At 31.1% G+C, this 18,064-nt stretch overlaps 1 protein-coding gene across 1 annotated transcript; it reads right to left on the bottom strand.

The window, feature by feature from the left end:
* Positions 1-3,930: 3,930 nt before the first annotated feature.
* Positions 3,931-13,367, bottom strand: LOC141708156 (mitochondrial metalloendopeptidase OMA1). Its single transcript, XM_074511636.1, has 3 exons — positions 12,222-13,367; positions 11,992-12,140; positions 3,931-4,295 (listed from the first exon to the last, which is right to left on the bottom strand). Exons 1-3 carry the CDS (start codon positions 13,131-13,133, stop codon positions 4,043-4,045), a joined length of 1,314 nt encoding a protein of 437 aa, XP_074367737.1. The 5' UTR covers positions 13,134-13,367; the 3' UTR covers positions 3,931-4,042.
* Between the last annotated feature and the right edge of the window lie 4,697 nt (positions 13,368-18,064).

Genomic DNA, 18,064 nt, shown 5'->3' with positions numbered 1-18,064 from the left:
AGGAACTTGAGATTGAACATATAAACAGCTTGCAGTTTCTAAAAGATGTCTATGTTTTCTCTCCACAACCCCATTCTGTTGTGGAGAATAAACACATGTGGTCTGATTTATAATACCCTCTCTGAGATACAATTGCTTAATATTTCCAGCAGTCAACTCCAAAGTATTATCAGATCTCACACACATTATATTAGTATGAAACTGATTCTTAACATAATTGATAAAATTCTCAAGCACAATACACACATCAGACTTATGTTTAATAAGATGTATACAAGTAAAACGATTGAAATCATCCACAATTATGAGAAACTGATTACATCCAGTATCGGGTTTGACCTTGTAGAGTCCCCAAACATCAATTTGAATCAACTGAAAAATAGTTGTAGTCTTAATACTACTAGCAGGAAAGGGATTTCTAGTTTTCTTTGATACAGGACAAACTTGACACAAATGTTCACTAGTAAAATTTTTAACATCAGTAGAAGGTAGCACAAGCTTTATTTGAGAAAATGGTAAATGACCTAGCCTTATATACCATAGACTAGCAGAATCAGAAACAGATGATGAACTCTAAGCAGGCTTGAATAGGTGGGCTTTGCTTGTTCAATCCAGCCACATCCACACTATACAAGCCATTCTGTAGTTTACCAAGAAGAGTTGGAGAACCTTTCAGAGAATGGTCCTGAATAAAACAACATTCGGAATTGAATATCAACTGACACTTGAGATCAAGACAAAGCTTGTGTGTAGATATGAGTTTGAAATAAAAACTAGGAACCAAAAGAACATCTTTGAGTAAAATATTTGCATGAAGTAAAACATTACCAATGTGTGTAACTGTTACTACACTACCATCAGGTATAGTTATAGTACTATCACTACCAGATATCACTCTGTAAGTACTAAAATCTTCCAAACAATTTGTTATATAATCGGTTGTTCCACTATCTAGCAACCAATTTGATCTTGAGCAAGAAAGGAGACAAGTTTTACCTGTAAGCAATGCAGTATGATTTCCAGATTCAGCATTCTGATCACCAGCACAAGCAGAATTTTCTCCAACAGTCTGCTTATTCAGTAGATCCATCAATTGAGAATATTGTTCCACATAGATATTTCCTGAGTGACTAGCATGTACTTCATTCTTTTGTTCTTTGGTAAATGTAACTCTGAACTGCCCTGTGCAATTGCAGCTACCATTTCCTTAGGTCTAAAGTTAGATGGATATCCATGTATCTTGAAACACCTCTCAATACTGCGGCCAAGAACCTTGCAGTGAGTACAATATTAATTGGAACCCGGTTTGTTACTAGCACCAAACCTCTTATTTCCACCAGAATTATCAGCTCTAGCATTAGAAACTCCTCCTTGACCATTGAACTGTGTATTCCTAAAATTTCCAGAACCTCCAGAGTTGTTAAACCTCCTAGCATTTGCCATAAAGGCCATAGCCTCAGTCTGATTTCCTAGGTGAGAAATTTCATTGTGCCTCTCCTCTTGTGCAAACAGTCTATATGCAGAAGACACATTAGGCAATGGATGCATCATCAAAACATTGGCTCTTACAGCAGCAAAAGTGTCATTCAGTTTCATCATAAAATGAAGAAGTTTCTGATCTTGTTGCCTATCATGAATCCTTTGAGTCAAATTGCATGTACACAATTTACATGTACACTGAGGCAATGGATTTGCATCTGCAATACTATCCCAAACAGTCTTAATAGCAGTAAAGAACTCAAATATACTCTGTGTACCTTGTACAATCTCAGAAAGCCTTTGTTCAAGAGAATAAACCTCAGTCATTGAAGCATATCCATATCTCTCTTCAAGATCAGACCAGATTTCCCTTGCAGTTTGCAGAAACAACACACTCTTCGCAATATTAGCATCTAGATTAAAAATAAACCAAGAAATGACAAGATCATTGCATCTTGACCAGAATTTGTACTCAATTGAAGCTCTGTCAGGCATAGCTATAGTTCCATCCACAAATCCAGCCTTGTTTTTAGCAGATAAAACAAGTAACATCGAACGCTTCCAGTTATTAAAGCCATTACCATCAAACTTGACTGAAACTAACTGAGTCGACGAAGCATCAGACGGATGTATGTAATATACACTCAAGGGATCATGATTATTAATCACACCAGCAGACGAAGAAGAATCCTTATTAGACTTTGTCAAAGAGGAATTTAATCAGAAAGATGGTGAACACGAGAAATTGATCGAAATATAAGCAATGAATACGAAGTGAGATCACTAATTCAGCGATAAATGATCAAGAAACGAATCAATACTCAGAATTATCGATAAAACAACAAAAGTTTTCAGCATAAACAATCAATCAATCAATCTGATCAAGAAATGACGAGATGTAACTATCAATCAGAACAAAATGAAACAAATCTGATAAAGAAATGATAGATCTACAAAGTAATCACAACGAAAATAACAACAACGACTATACAAAGACGAAGACGAAGAAATCAATCAGAATATCAAGATTGATTCCGCTCTGATACCATGAAAGTTTTAGTGGAAAAGAAGCAAGAACTTCATTTCATTAATTGAGAAAATTGTACATACATGATGTGTGTATACAGAATGACTGACTAACTATCACTATACATCTACAATATATATACAGAAAAATGAACTAAAGCTTAGAAATGAACTAAAGCTTCTAACTAACTAAATGGCTAGAAATAACTAATTTTCAAATAGACCACTACTAGCCTATCAAGTAACTCCAGCTGCAATATACTGATTGTTGACTTTATTTGACTGAGTCATATTGACCGTAAGTTATTAGATTCACTTCAAATTCACTTTTAGTTTATATATGAAGTTAAGGAGATATAAAAAGTCTCCAACAATACTTAATTTTATCTTCATATTTAGAGTAATGAAACTATTTAGCTTCAAATATAGAGTTGTATTGTACATTCACAATTTCCAATCATTCACGACAAAAAATTATTTACTAACATAAAGATATGAAGAAATATGTAATACGAAGTAATAGTTAGAGTATTGGTCGGAGATAAAATTGTAAAATAAAGTTAAAATTGGTGAAAATGAAGTTAAAGTTACTTTGAAAAAATATTATAATTGGAGATGGCCAATCATTCATATTTTATCACATAATTTATTAATGTATAAATTTCGGTACATGTAAGAAAATTCGATAAAAAAATTGGTACCGCTAACAATTTATGTCCGCATCTTGCAACAGTTATTTTGTAATGCCAAGCGTAGCTCATCTGAATAATTAGATGAATTGACAAGAATTATTAAGGATAATGTAGTAGCGGAACCTACTAAAATGACTTTTCCCCAACGCAACTTGAAGGTTAGACTTGTATCGTCAACTTTTTGTATTTTATTCATAAACTTGCGGCTCCTGCTTTGTCTGAAGTCTGAACTCGACAGAAGAATTATTATTTCAATAATTGAGGATCAGTAAATATATTATCATCACGTGCTAATACAGTCCCTTTCTTGATTTTTAACATGACCGGATTAACTAGTTCAATTATTGCAGATTTACTGCACATATCACGGCCACATGTTTCAATTCCTTTTTTTTTTTTTACCATTTTATAAGATGGGAAAATCGGTAAAGCTTGTTAATTTGACTATTATGATATTGATAGGCGATAGCTATGTGTTCACATAGCCAGGTAACGTATCAATACAACTTTTTTTTATAATAGAAAGTGTTTATATGCGACATTTTAGTTATTATTTTATCAAAATTGTTTCTTTTTTTTTATTATTAGACTTATTAGAAACGTAGTATATGAGACGGGCTTTTGTGGCTGGGCCACAATTAGATTTCAAGAAGCACAGTGGCACAGGAGTACTATTATCTCCGAGCTGCAATAAAATGGCTGAGAGTGTGTTACAATGAGAACAAAACAAAAATTAAGATCTTGCCAACACTCCAAGCTTCATTAAATAAATAAACATAAAATCAAGTCACTGATGTCTCTACTGATTCTTGAAACAAGTATACACGAGCCAATTTTTATTACTCCTAAAGAAAACCCTCAATACCCCTGTGTCCCATTCTGCTTTCTCGATATATAGCTACGGCTTCTTCCATAACCTTGGCCTCAGCAAGCAACTTGGCTCTCTTCTTCCCAGAAGGATGGGTAGACAGATAATCTCTCATGGCCGATGAACCGGTGATTTTTCCCAACTTCTCATAAACCATAGGTGCGACCCGAGGATCATATCTAGCAGAAGCAAGTAGTAATAACCCTATGTAATCTGCTTCCATCTCCATCCTGAAACAAAGAATAAATGATTATTCAATTGAATTACTGAACATATTTTGTATACATGAGTATAGTTCTAGGGCGAACCTTTTTAGATGTTCAGAACAATAGTTAGAATTTAGTATAAGCTACAGTTACCAACATAACATAGCTTTAAAACATATGGATATAACAAAGAATTTTACCCAACCAAATTTTGGTCCAGAAATCCTAAAAATTATTCATGAGAGATTCTGACCAAAAGCCTAGTTAGTAATTGTGTCAGCTGTCAGAAGGCCAAAATTCTAAACTATCAGAAAGAATTCACATATCACAGTTCTGATAGTAGGCATACTATGACAGTCTAATTATGCCTGTTACTAGGTTATCCCCATACCTCATACAGCAGGAACTTATTAGCTCAGTAAAATCAAAAGATTTCTAATTCTTAAAATCTTCTAATACCAATGATACCCTTAGCCAATTACTAAACTACTTAAACTGAAGTGTTAATCATATAACACTTCAATACCCCCACTGTTAACTTCTGAATACAGCCCCCATATTCCACAGAATTGTAAATCAGACCCTAAACTTTCCAGAAATCACGAACTAGCTCCCAAAGTTTTAAAATTAACTAATTTAGCCCTTAAAGCTTTGTAATACTTAAAAGTCAAAAATTCGATATTTAACACTTTAACCCTTGTAATTTCTCCTTTTAACGGTTCTGCCCGAGAAAATGGCCGCAAGATGAATGCTACATACTCCAACAGCAGCTCAGAGAAGTTTACCGAGACGCAAAAGACTCAGAACGCACAAAAAAAGAGCAAATAGATACTATTAAGACTAAATTGCACTTCATTGGGCCGTACTATGATTATTTTGCACATTAATGGCTAAAAATTAAAAAAGACCATATACATGGCTAAATAACTTTTGTAACACGCTTAAGGGGCTCTGATTAACTTCTGTTAGTTTGTACGTTAAATTTTAACAGAGATGAGGGTATTTCTGTTATTTTTCATTTACACAACTATGTTTTGTGTATATATAATATCCTAAACCCAGTAGTGAACTACTATCCCTCAATTTGCATACCCCAAACCAAGCAAACACAAGATCTCAGACTTTGCATCCCATTACAACATCATCTTGAAATCTCCCATGTCAGCAGACATGGTATATTAGTGTTCATTGTCCACCCGCCCATACCAACAGAACTTTCCACGTAGTAATTAAATTAACCGAACTCACCATTGTTGTTCAAAATTGCATTATGGGTGATGATAATTGAACTTATCCCACTGACATTCTTTGGTCATAATCAAAATATCATTGGTATTGTTAGATCATGTTAAAGGAGTGAAGCTGAATGCTCCTAATTTAACAAAGACACTCCTGATGACATGTTTCATAAATGGATACATAATTTAGAAAGGTTTTTCACTTGGCATAATTTCAACAACGCGAAAAATAGTACCTCACCGAGGCTAAGCTTCAAGGAACACCTTAAATAGGGGAGGAAAAAAGAACCAGGGGGTTGTTCACTTCACCTCTTTTCCGGAGCTATTTTTCAAAGAAAAAAACAGAGCGGTGTTTGGTATTGTTTTATGTTTTTTTTTAAAAAATTTTTGTTATGTAATTCTATAATAAATTTCGCATGTTTGGCTAGAAGCTACATAACCAAAACACGTTATTCTGTTTTTTTAAATTGAAAATCATTTTCAGAAAACTAAACAAGGTAATTGGTCCTTATTTCTGAAAACAGTTTCAAAAACCAGAGCTTCAGATAAAACATGAATACATTGTCTCCAGAAGATATAAAATCATTTTCTACATCAAAAATCATATAGCACTTTTCAAATCTCCTCTCTACTTTTACCCACTCTTACGTTGAGTCAACTGTTTTGCACTATAATACTTATTACTTAGTGTCTTACGCAAAATGGGCGTCGTATTTTCTTAAAATTGTTTGGCAAATGTTTTCTCAAACCAAAATTAAGGAACACCGTTTTGCTAGAAACGACAAAAAGTATTATGATTAATGATGTAAGGATTTAAATTGCCCTAACAGTTGAGATTTGAGAAGAATCTCGTAGCGAGAACCTTTTAGATCCAAAAACACTTTTTTCTGGAAATAACTTATCATGTTTTCAGTTTTTCTGATCCCTTCTTTAAATAAAAGCAGTTTTCAGAAAAGAGGACCGCCCATCTCGTTTCTTTCCTAAAAATTGATTTTCTAAACAAGAAAGGCAAAAATGCTCCAGGTTTTCCAGATAATTTTTTTTTTGCTAATTAAAATTCCAGATACTTTTGAGGTGTTCTAGAATCTTGATTATATTTATGTTATAGAAAACAGTATAAAACAAGTTTGAGGTGTTTTCTACAAGTTCCCTTTTATAATAAAGAGATTCTTTAACTTTGTGAAAACAAAAAAACATGTTAACAGAACTTGAAAATACGATGACAAAGAACGAACTTTGTTGGTGACATGAGTTTAAATTAATTTTTATGGACCTCGAGTTATCTCTCTGTGCATTAATCTGGTGAAAGAGCAAATAAAATGATACAATACACTAAATTTTTGTACAAATACAAAAAATAACATACTTACGGACAAGTGACTACCGTCACATATTTAGTTAAAGAACTGAATGCTTTAAATTGTTAATAACTAAATGGCTTCATATGTTATATTTAAGACATTAGCATTGTACCACTGTATTTAATATATAAGTACTACTTTTTAATGCAATAATAGGGACATTTGTATCATATATAATGTAATAGGTACCTGAAAAAAAAAGTTACATAAAATTGACATCTGGTAGTTTAAAAAACAATATATTTAAAATTATATTTAAAAAGAATACACTTCTATATCTTATACAATGAGACCCTTATAACACAAAGAAGGGTTAGTTGGTTACCGAACTGATTTTCATTGGAGCATATCATTATTATATATAATCATGAAGCCTATATATGACGTCATAAGTCTAACAGTTATAAATAACCATAAGTGAAGTGTTGTGCCTTAAAAAACAAACACTTAAATCTAATAGTCACAAGTGAAGTGTTGTGTCTTAAAAATCAAACACCTAAATCTAATATTCATAATCGAAGTTTTACGTCTTACAAACCAACACCTAACTCCAATAACCTGACGTCTTAAAAACTAAACACCGATATCATATAACTAACTAAAAGTGTTTTTTTTTTACAAATCAAACACCTAATAAACAACCTATATAAAATGGTACTCCCTCCGTCCCAATGAATTCTTAACATTTGAAATAGAGTGTTCGACACGCATTTTAAGGCTGTTATCTACCATAGTTAAATAATTTTTTTTAAAACTTTTTTTGTTGAATGAAAATTAATGTTCAATTTTTTATTTTTAAAAAAAAAATCTTAAAAATAAGTTACGGAACTATATTACATAAGAGCCTTAAAATGTGTGTATAACTCTACATTACAAATGTTAAGAACCTACCGGGACGGAGGGAATATGTCTCAAAAATTAAATTAGTCCAACAATTATGTCTCAAAAAATAGTCCAACATATATAAAATATAACTTCGTCTTTTAAAATATGTTTTGAAAATCAAACACCTAAATCTAATACTGAAGTGTTAAGTCTTACAACCAAACATCTAACTCTAATAGCCTAGCATCTTAAAAATTAAACACCTATAACATAACTAATCGAAATGTAATGTTTTACAAATCAAACACCTAACAAACAACCAATAAAATGTCATGTCTCAAAAATTCAAAACTTACACCTATAACATGAACAAACAAAAATTATTCAATTCTAAATAAAAATTGTCATATACACTTGCAACAAAACTTTAGAAATACCTGGACCTTGCAATCATATATTCACAACCCTAAATTTTTAACATTTTTTATAAAATATATTAATCATGTACTAAAAATATATATAAGAATTATAAAATTTTGCAATGTAAATAAAAAAATAAAAAAATATATTTTAAAATAAAGAGAACATGAAATGAAGAAAATGTTATTAATATAATTATATATATGGATATTTGCAACACCATTACAATACTAAAATAAATCATGATTAAATTTTATACCATATCCATTAATCAAAAACATTTTTATTTATAAAGTCCAATAGTCATAGCCCTGGCTTCTTACAAATTCAAACACATAAGTCCAATAATCTAAGTCTTAAAAATTAAACACTCAAGTACAAAAGCTATAAGTGTTGCGGGAACTAAATACTTAATGAACAAATAGATCTCAAAAAACTACACCTAAACAAACAAAATCACCAATATTTAATCAAATTTGTATTACTACTATAAGTACAAAATACCGAATTATAACGTCATAATACTTACAACTAAAATTTACATGCTCATAACTGATACAGAACTCATGGACAACACATATAACACTCACATGTAAACTTCGAAAACACAACCTAACTAACTAATACAAAATTGCCCTTCCTATTTTTACAAACTACAAACGAACTTCCACTAACTTATTAACAATAAATATTTTATTACAAAAAGTTAAGGATTTTTTAGTTATAAATGCACAATACAACCTATACCCACATTTTTGTTATTTTTGTAGAGGACAAATCTAGGATTATTTAACCATGCACAGCCTATTTAAATTTTCTTAGTATAAATTTTAAGCAAAATAAAACATGCATGGTATGTTATGTATAAACTACATAACAAATAAAACACATTCCTTTGAGCAAGTTTTTCACATTTTTTTAGACAAATACAAAGTTACAACATTATGAAATAACACTTTTATAATTTTTTGATATAAATTATACAATATCTAAACTAAATTTTAATTTTTTAAAAATCATTGTATTTTTTTAACTACATATTATATGATCAAATTAAATAAAATACAAATACTTACAACTAAAATTTACATATATACTACTCATAATCGATAAAGAACCCCTGGACAACACATGTAACACTCATGTAAACTTAGAAACACAACCTAACTAACACATGCAAAATTGCCCTTCCTATTTTACGAACTATAAACAAACTTCCACTTTATTACAAAAATTTAACAAAAAATTAAGGATGTTTTAGTTATAAATGCACAATACAACCTATATCCACATATTTGTTATTTGTGTAAAGGGCAAATCTATGATTATTTAACCATGCACAACTCATTTAAATTTTCTTAGTATAAATTTTAAGCAAAATAAAACATGCACTGTTTGTTATGTATAAACTACATAACAAATAAAACACATTCCTCCATCAGCAAGTATATTACATTTTTAGACAAATACAAAGTTAAAATATTATGAAATAACACTTTTATAATTTTTTTGTATAAATTATACAATCTATAAACTAAATTTTAATTTTTTTAAATCATTGTATTTTTTTAACTACATATTATATAATCAAATAAAATAAAATACTATCATTATAAAATACATCTTAACGTGAAATTAATGAATCTACTAACCATTAAATTTGGATATTTTATTAAATTTACAAACCCCGGGCGAAGCCGGGGCAAACAAGTACTAGTTTGATTGATTATTATACTATCTTATATATGCGGCCAACTATTAAGACACGACATTATTTATTTAAATTTTGTACTTGGATAAATGAAACTAAAAACAGAAAACCTATTTAACTGGAACACGTTTTCCAATTTTCTCGACTGGAGAACTACTTCACATTTAGAATCATATTTTTTATATTGTCAAATAAAAAATTAGAAATGAGAAATCTAAAACTTTTTCAAAAAATTAGAGACAGAAAAATATCCAAGTAAATAACCTCTACCACCATTGCCACGCCGATCAAAGAGAAATACAGACTTGTGATGGAACAAAAGCAACTGTGATGTCACTGATTCTTCTAACTATATCAGATCAAAATATCAGTGGCCAAGATCAAAGAAAAATCCTATTATCAATCCACAAGTTCAGATATCAATATATTTGGAAGTACAATTGGTCAAACTAAGTATCCTCGACTAGTTTGAAGTTTGTTGATGATAAGTATGATCACTAATCTACCCAGGAAACTGAGAAGGAATTACAGCTGATTTTGGAGAAAGTTTGGTGCCAAGTTATAAATTTCAGTTTTGTGTCTACTTATAATTTCAGAAAAATTATCGACAACCGGACACAGGGTTTGTAATCTAATATGAAACAAGGATGTTATGCTCTAACATGACAAAATAAGCAGAAGATTTTAACCAAATTGACACAGAAAAAGAGGCTTTGTGTTTTATTAACAAAAAAATGGCCATTAATATTTCAATTTACTCCAATTAGACAATACTCTTCTAGGGTTTCTATGACAGCAAGAATGCAGATAAAAAGAAAGGGTGTCACCAAATTATCTTTATGTAGAGATGGATTTACCTTATGTGGGACACGAACAAAACTACCACAAAACTATGTTGTCTATATGCATAACTAGAAAGATAAGGATTGCTCCCTTGCTTCGTAATCAACAAAATATTACAGACTCCGGTTACCAGTGCTGAATAATTTTACTCTCTCATCATTGATAATGGATGTTGTACAAATATGATAAATAAAAAACCTGTTTAAATATTGATTGAGAAGTTGTTTGAATGTTGGGCTTAAAAGTAGAGTTGTACCCTGGATGACATGAAAACTTTATCTTTAGAAGCCCAATGTTTAGAAGATTCTAGGATATGTCTAAACATGATGTTAATTTGTCATATTAAGGCATATTATCATCTCATGGGTTGAAATTTACGAACTTGTGTTTTAGATTTAATACGAAAAATTTGCATGTACTTGCTACAAATATGGACTATTATGTGACTTGAACTCAAAGAAGAATGTCGCAGCTTATGCACTCACAACCATAACAAAGGATAATGCAGAGGATAGCATAAGGGATCATGTTAAGGATAACCTGGAAGATTTTAACCACCCCTTTTTATTATATCGGAATTTATAGTTAATAGAATGTTAAGGTTTCTATTGTAACAGCCTAGGATCATAGGGTTAAATTGTATATATTACCTCTACAATTACCAACACTAGCTTAAATCCCGTGCAATGCACGGGTTCCCGTTAATATTTAAAATTTTTATTTATCCCGTCATATTATAATTTTAAAATATTTATGTAAATATATAATAATTATAAATTTATAATTTATAGAAAATAATAGGATAACATGTGGTCGTAATTTAGTAGGATAAGTATAGTATATCTAGTAGTTTAACAATTTAGTAGTTTAGCGGATATATAACACTATTTATTTAATTTTTTAATAATAGGATAAGCTGTGGTTGTAGTTTAGTACGATAAGTAGACTATGTGTGTAGTAGTTTAATAATTTAGTAGTTTAGCGGATATATAACACTATTTATTTATTTTTTTAATAATCAAAATTACACCAAAACAAAACACAACCAATGTTTGATAAACGGAAGGCAATGAGAGGTTCCGTATGCACCCATTTTGGACTTATGCCTATTTAGTCAACACTTGTGGAAAACACAGATAAAAGAGTCAATTTTAAAGCACTAATCATGAAATGGGATAAGTGCGGTCTCTTTTGCAATTAGCAACACAAGTTAAAATAATTCTAAACCATATATACATATACCATTTGGAAGGAAACCATTACTATGAACTTAAGGCAGTCGAAGACACTTGTGCAGTTAAATTCAATAAGAAATATCTAACCTCCTCGAAAAAGGCAGTCTTAGCAAAAGATGTGACATTGAGTTGACTAGATCAGGCATTACAAACTGATAAAGAATCAGCTGTAGAATGGCAAACCACAGATTCTTTGTAATCCCTTCTGCTCCATGTCGCGCAACAACATGACCAACCTAATTAAAGATATACATAAGCAACCATCAATCATACTAAACCAGTAGTATAAATTAAACATTAAAACAAAGCATATATACCTCATGTCCAATTATAGTTGCAATCTCTTCATTCGTCTGAAAATGTCTTAGCAAACCCGTAAAAACAACAATTTTCCCGCCTGGCAAACAAAACGCATTAACAACAGGTTCATCCACAACCAATATCTCCCAGTTGAGTCCTTCCAGATGAGAAATCGAGGACTGCACACCTCGCTCCTTCCCTTTCTTCCTACTTTGCTGAACCCATTTATCATCAAGAATCTCATCGTCCTTACTCCAATTTCCTTCAGCACTCTCAGTCAACACCATCAAAGTCTGATTCCCACCAAACTCATTCATCCCAACATGGTCCGAACTATAATCCACATCAGTCCACACCTGTTCCTTCCTCAACCCCCTCTGTAACGCCTCCACAATCTCTTTCGCAATCAACCTAACCCGAATACTATCCGGATGAATCGAAGGCAATATCTTCCCCTTAAACTGTTTCTTAATCTCTTCAAACTGCGTATCACCCATCCTCTTCTCCATACCCGATGGTAAAAGCACAAAATGTGTCCTTTTCGTATACGGTATAGTCTCCAAATTCCCAAAATACACAGTAATCAAAATCCCACCACCCAAAACCATAACAATAAAAATAATTCTTGGATTCTGAAACCAATTCTTAGGCCCTCTTGGCCTAAAGTGACGAACTTGATGTCTATCAACATAATAATATCTTTTTCCAACTAAAATCCCAAACTCATTCTTTTTAGACCCATATTCAAACCCCCATTTTCTTGAAATTGGAGAAAACCCATATAATCTACCATAATTTAAGCTTGATAAAGATGGGTTATTTGTATTTATTTTAGGAATTAAGGGCTTAATAGTGTTGTTGGGTGTGATTTTTGAGGTATATTTCTTGAAGAAATCAAGAAAAAGCTTGGATCTTTTGTACAAACCCATGGTTTACGTGAGAATCAATGATTGATTATCATGAAAAGATGAAAAGGGTACAAAAAAAATTGATAAATGAAGAAGCAGCTTGTGAGGAGAGACTGACCTGGAAGTGTCTGGACACTGGAGTCTAGAAGCAACTCTCTGAAGAGATCATACAAGTTGTGACTGTACCTGTGTAACTCAGCGAAGTAGAAACCTAATTTACTTTATCAGATGAAAATGTTTCAGTACTTGAGATCATCTTTCACACAAATGGTCTGATTTTTTAAAAGTAGCTTAGCTGACCAGTCTGGTTAAAAATGTTTGACCAATTTGTCGATTAATTATTTTTTTTTTTAAAATCATCAATAAATCATAAACCAGTACATAAATAAATTGTATCGCCAAAATCTGTAATTATACTTGGAGAAGGGTTAATTATTTATTATTACTGGCATTGTTTCTAAAAAGCGAAAATCGGTATTATTCGGGAAATCAGTCTTTCAGGGATTAATCGGATAATTGATGATTGATTAATCGGAGTATTAAATATTTTTAATAAAATAGAAAGATATTTAATTTATTAAATTAAATATATTAATTTAAGAAAAAAATATAATGATTAATCGGATTATAAAATCGAATCAAAAAAGAATATTGAAATGATTAATCGGGTGATTAATCAATAAAATCGGTAATTTTTAGAACAGAAATTATCGGCAGTCATTTTTATATTAATTAACTAGATTATCTTGTGCGGTACATAATTTTATGAAATTAACTTTTATCTTTAAATTTTAGTGATATTTTTCAATTATATTAAATATAATTTATTAGATAATTAAATCAAATATTTAAAATTACATAAAACTATAAATGCAAAAGAAGATAGAAATTCTTTCTTGCTCGAGAAGACACTAATGGTCTTGTTTCTTTTCTAATTATTAATATTTCATCTTCATATATAATATTAAAATTTTCCTTTTATAAATTAAATATAAAAAGCGTTACATTTTTATGTCACTTTCAATACCAACTAATCACAATAAAAATATGATTGTAAGTCAATTTTTTATATTAATATTCTATCAAATATTTATATAACCTCAATTTAACTATTAAGTATTTTTACTTAATCTTGTAACTGTTTAAATGATTTATTTAAGAGAATACCGTAAATGTTGTAAAAAACTAAGTTAAAAATCTACATTTTTTCTTACTTGAATACAAATAATATGTGTAAAATGTGTTCTGCAAAAAAATTAGAAAAAATAAAAATACAAAAGTATGAAAAAAAAGGATTAGTGGAATTTAATAATATATGAAGAGCATATTAACAAGAAGAGTGGGTGAGGTTTGTAATAAAATAGATTCCCGAAAATATAAAAATTATTTTTGTAGTTGTTTATTTTTTAAATGTACTCAGAAGTTATATTTTTCTAAGAAATCATGTATATTTTTTATGACACATAAAATATATAACATAAATTTATCTAATTTTTTTTAACAATAGATTTATCTAAGTTAAAATGTAACTATCAACCATAGTTATTATAAGGCATGACTGTTTGATATAAAAATGGATAAATTTCATGTAATAATATTTTTTTATGAGATTTTAGATATGATGATTAATTATAAATAATGATAACTCCGATACTTCCCCGGGCTCCCCACTATACTATCTGGACTCGGCTTTTATCTATGCAGGAATGAGAGTGTATGTGATTACGATGTATGTAACACCCCCAAATCCGGGGTCGGGGATCCGGGTTATCACGAGTTTCATTTCCCTTAATAACCCTCAATCTTAATAAACAACCAACTACTGCGTACTGTGACTCCACAAGATACACACACACCACAAGTTATAATCTCAGAGATGAATATCAAAAATAACACAAGTCATTTTATTCCACAATTATAAGGCATTACACCTCAAAAGGGTTTCTGAATTACTTTACATATTCTTTGCCATTATTATAATTCATACATATACATAAGTCTGGTACATCAACAGTTGAAAACCTAGCCTATTGGTAGTTCCTACCTCAGCTACAGCGACATCAATGCCTACAGGAAACTGTGGAACGTTTCTTATCCGCTCGCGAATTGGGAGTTTGGTCTTGTTCATCTTGTCTAGATGTTCTTGTGTGATGAAAGAATAAAGTAAGGGTGAGCAACAAACCCACCAAAATAACATGTATAATAATTAACAATATATGAGCATTCTCATAGCACTCATGAAAGTCTTGGTCAACCAGAATTGAACCAAGTTTGATATCTTAACGCGACCAAGTCGCAAAATAATCAGTATATATGTATATATACTTTTCAAAATCTTGGAAATCCTCTTCCATGCATAATATACAAAGAGTTCCAGTTTATAACTGTATAAAAATATCGTTGCAAGGTGATCTCATATATCTAACATTTTCTCAACGTTTTTCTGAAAATCTTTGTCATGCATAAGATAATCATTAACTAGATATAAGTTGAAAAGAGGAAGTTACAAGATACTCCCATATACTTAAATCTTTTTCGAATACTACTTGAACTACCACCGTTCAAGTTATAATCAGTTTCAAAAGTTTATCACATAGATGAGACTACAGGATAAGACTTGAATATATTCAATCTTTGAAATATCATTTGAAAGAAATGAAGTTACGAGATACTTCATTAGGTCCCGATATATATATACACCTATATATATATATCTCATACACTCCTTGAAAACCTCTGTTATTAAAATTATAAACAGAGTTGCAATATCCAATGAATTTGGAAAGAAGATAACTTTGGCATAAACCTGATATCTTGATGATCAGACAAAGATTCCAATTAAGTCACTTTTTCTACTAGTAGATGGATGAATTCCCCACTGGTCATCACCCTGGCCGCATTAGGACCTTATGCTGGACTACCACTCAGCCACTTATGCTTTGATGGACTCCCACTGAGCCACTTACACTTTGATGGACTCCCACTGAGCCCATGTTGCCTACGCCGACGCATTTCGATTGGGCTTACTTTCCGAATGTTGGGCAAGTAATCAAACTCTTCTATCAAATTAGCAACTTCGTTGTGCCAAAAATACACCACGGAGTCGGGTCCCTCAGGTTTTGAGCGAGTATTTAAATCCCCTTCGAAAGAAAGATCTTAAATTAAAATCGAGTTTTGGGATCCGCTCTAACTTTTAAAATCATTTTGAAAACACGAAAACATTTTTGAAAATGTTTGAAGTAAGGATGATTTTAGAATTAATCGGTTACAAAATAATCAAAGAATATCTGAATATTATTATTTAAATAATATTCCAATAAAGAATAGATTGTATCAAAATAAATCTAGTGAAAGTTTTTGAAAATAATACTTGAAACGAATAATAATTATCGAAAGATATACTTATACGAAATTAAGATCTTTATTTGAATAATCGAAAATAAGTTTGATTATTATTCAAAATTATCGAATATACCTTATTCGATTAATAGTTATAGAAAACTATATAAAATATACTCGGTAACCTCGCCTCCCGGTTTTAGGAAAATGTTCAACTTTGGGTCCCCTATACTAAGGGTATACGCAATTAATGGCTATCTCTAGTATATGTATTATTCAGTTTATAAGCATTTGCATTGATAATAAAATATCAAGATTTCACAACATGCATATATATACCATATCAACATGCTCCAATATATCGCAAGATTTGCTAATAACAACCATGCACTTATCTCAAGATAATGCATCAATATATTTACATCACAACAACATTATAATGGGTAGAAAACTTGCCCGAGTGTTAAGGGGTCGACTTAAGCTCAGAGTGGGTCTGGTAACCTATGAACAACAACATAAGTCGGAATTAAACCACGGTCGCTTAAAAAAACTAGACTTTATCCAATTAGACCCTAACGTTCGCTTCTGCTCTTAACGATTTTCATTAGTCACTCGAGTACCCTCGGCTCCACCATTTTTACAAAATTAACCATTACACATTTTAAGGCGACTCTTTCGCGAGTACTTTACCAACTGCCTAATCCACCTTACATAATTGTTTCGTAATCCAATTAGTCTTTTAAGGGCCTTAAAAAAGGTTTCAAAGTTATGTGAGGGGTAAGGGTTTGTTCGCGAAACGCCGCTATTTAAAACGGTCGTTTCTCCTAAACCGTACATCGGATCTAAGCGAAACACATACCAAAACGAAGCTTACGACACGATCTAGATAATAATGGGATTACATGTTGTTCATTGAGCTTTATGTTCCGAATACTAAGTACAAACAGTTAAATGAAAATGGGCATTAGGACGACTATGTTTACGAGTTTTCCCAATTTTAAACTACACTAACTCCTTACCAATTCACTACAAACCATCAACCATCATCAATACATTAAACTCAACTTAGATCAAGGCAAAATCAGTCCATACCCCATGGTTTTCCAACTCATTCAACCACAAACATGATCTACTAACCATAGCTTAAGATTCATTAACCATAACCAAGATTCATATCCAAAATCACTACAAATCCAACCAAACTTCTAACAAACAAGGATCATGCTTCTCATATACTAAATCAAGCATAACAACTCCTAAATACTCAAAAATAAAGCTAGGGTGTGAGGGTTTACCTTCCTTGGAGTGTGATAAGTTGTTAGGGAGCCTTGGTTTAACCTTATAATACCTTGATCTTGCAAAACAATTCAAGAATACAAAGTTAAAGTTTTAAAATAACTATTCACTCAAAAATTAAGAGAATTGATTAGCCATGAAATCCTTGAAATCAAGAGCTTAGATTCATGGTATAACTAAGTTTATAATTATGGAATCCAACCAAACCAACCTAGGAATTTATGCTTGCTTGGATGATGAACTTTGGAAAATTTTCCTTGCTTTTTTGAAGAAAAACCGTGAGCAAGAGAAGAAGAATGAAGGAGAATGCTTCTTTG

The sequence above is a fragment of the Apium graveolens genome, chromosome 2 (genome assembly GCF_009905375.1).
Source record: "Apium graveolens cultivar Ventura chromosome 2, ASM990537v1, whole genome shotgun sequence".
In the NCBI taxonomy this organism is placed as follows: domain Eukaryota; kingdom Viridiplantae; phylum Streptophyta; class Magnoliopsida; order Apiales; family Apiaceae; genus Apium; species Apium graveolens.
This window is presented reverse-complemented; position numbering and strand designations above follow the sequence as displayed.

What these genes read in the sequence shown, in the direction of transcription:
- LOC141708156 (XM_074511636.1), bottom strand. Translation starts at nt 13,133, where the DNA reads ATGGGTTTGTACAAAAGATCCAAGCTTTTTCTTGATTTCTTCAAGAAA. An exon ending in CAACTATAATTGGACATGAG is followed by an intron (nt 12,141 to 12,221) that starts GTATATATGCTT and finishes ATCTTTAATTAG; the next exon opens with GTTGGTCATGTTGTTGCGCG. An exon ending in AGACTGCCTTTTTCGAGGAG is followed by an intron (nt 4,296 to 11,991) that starts GTTAGATATTTC and finishes TCTTTGTTTCAG; the next exon opens with GATGGAGATGGAAGCAGATT.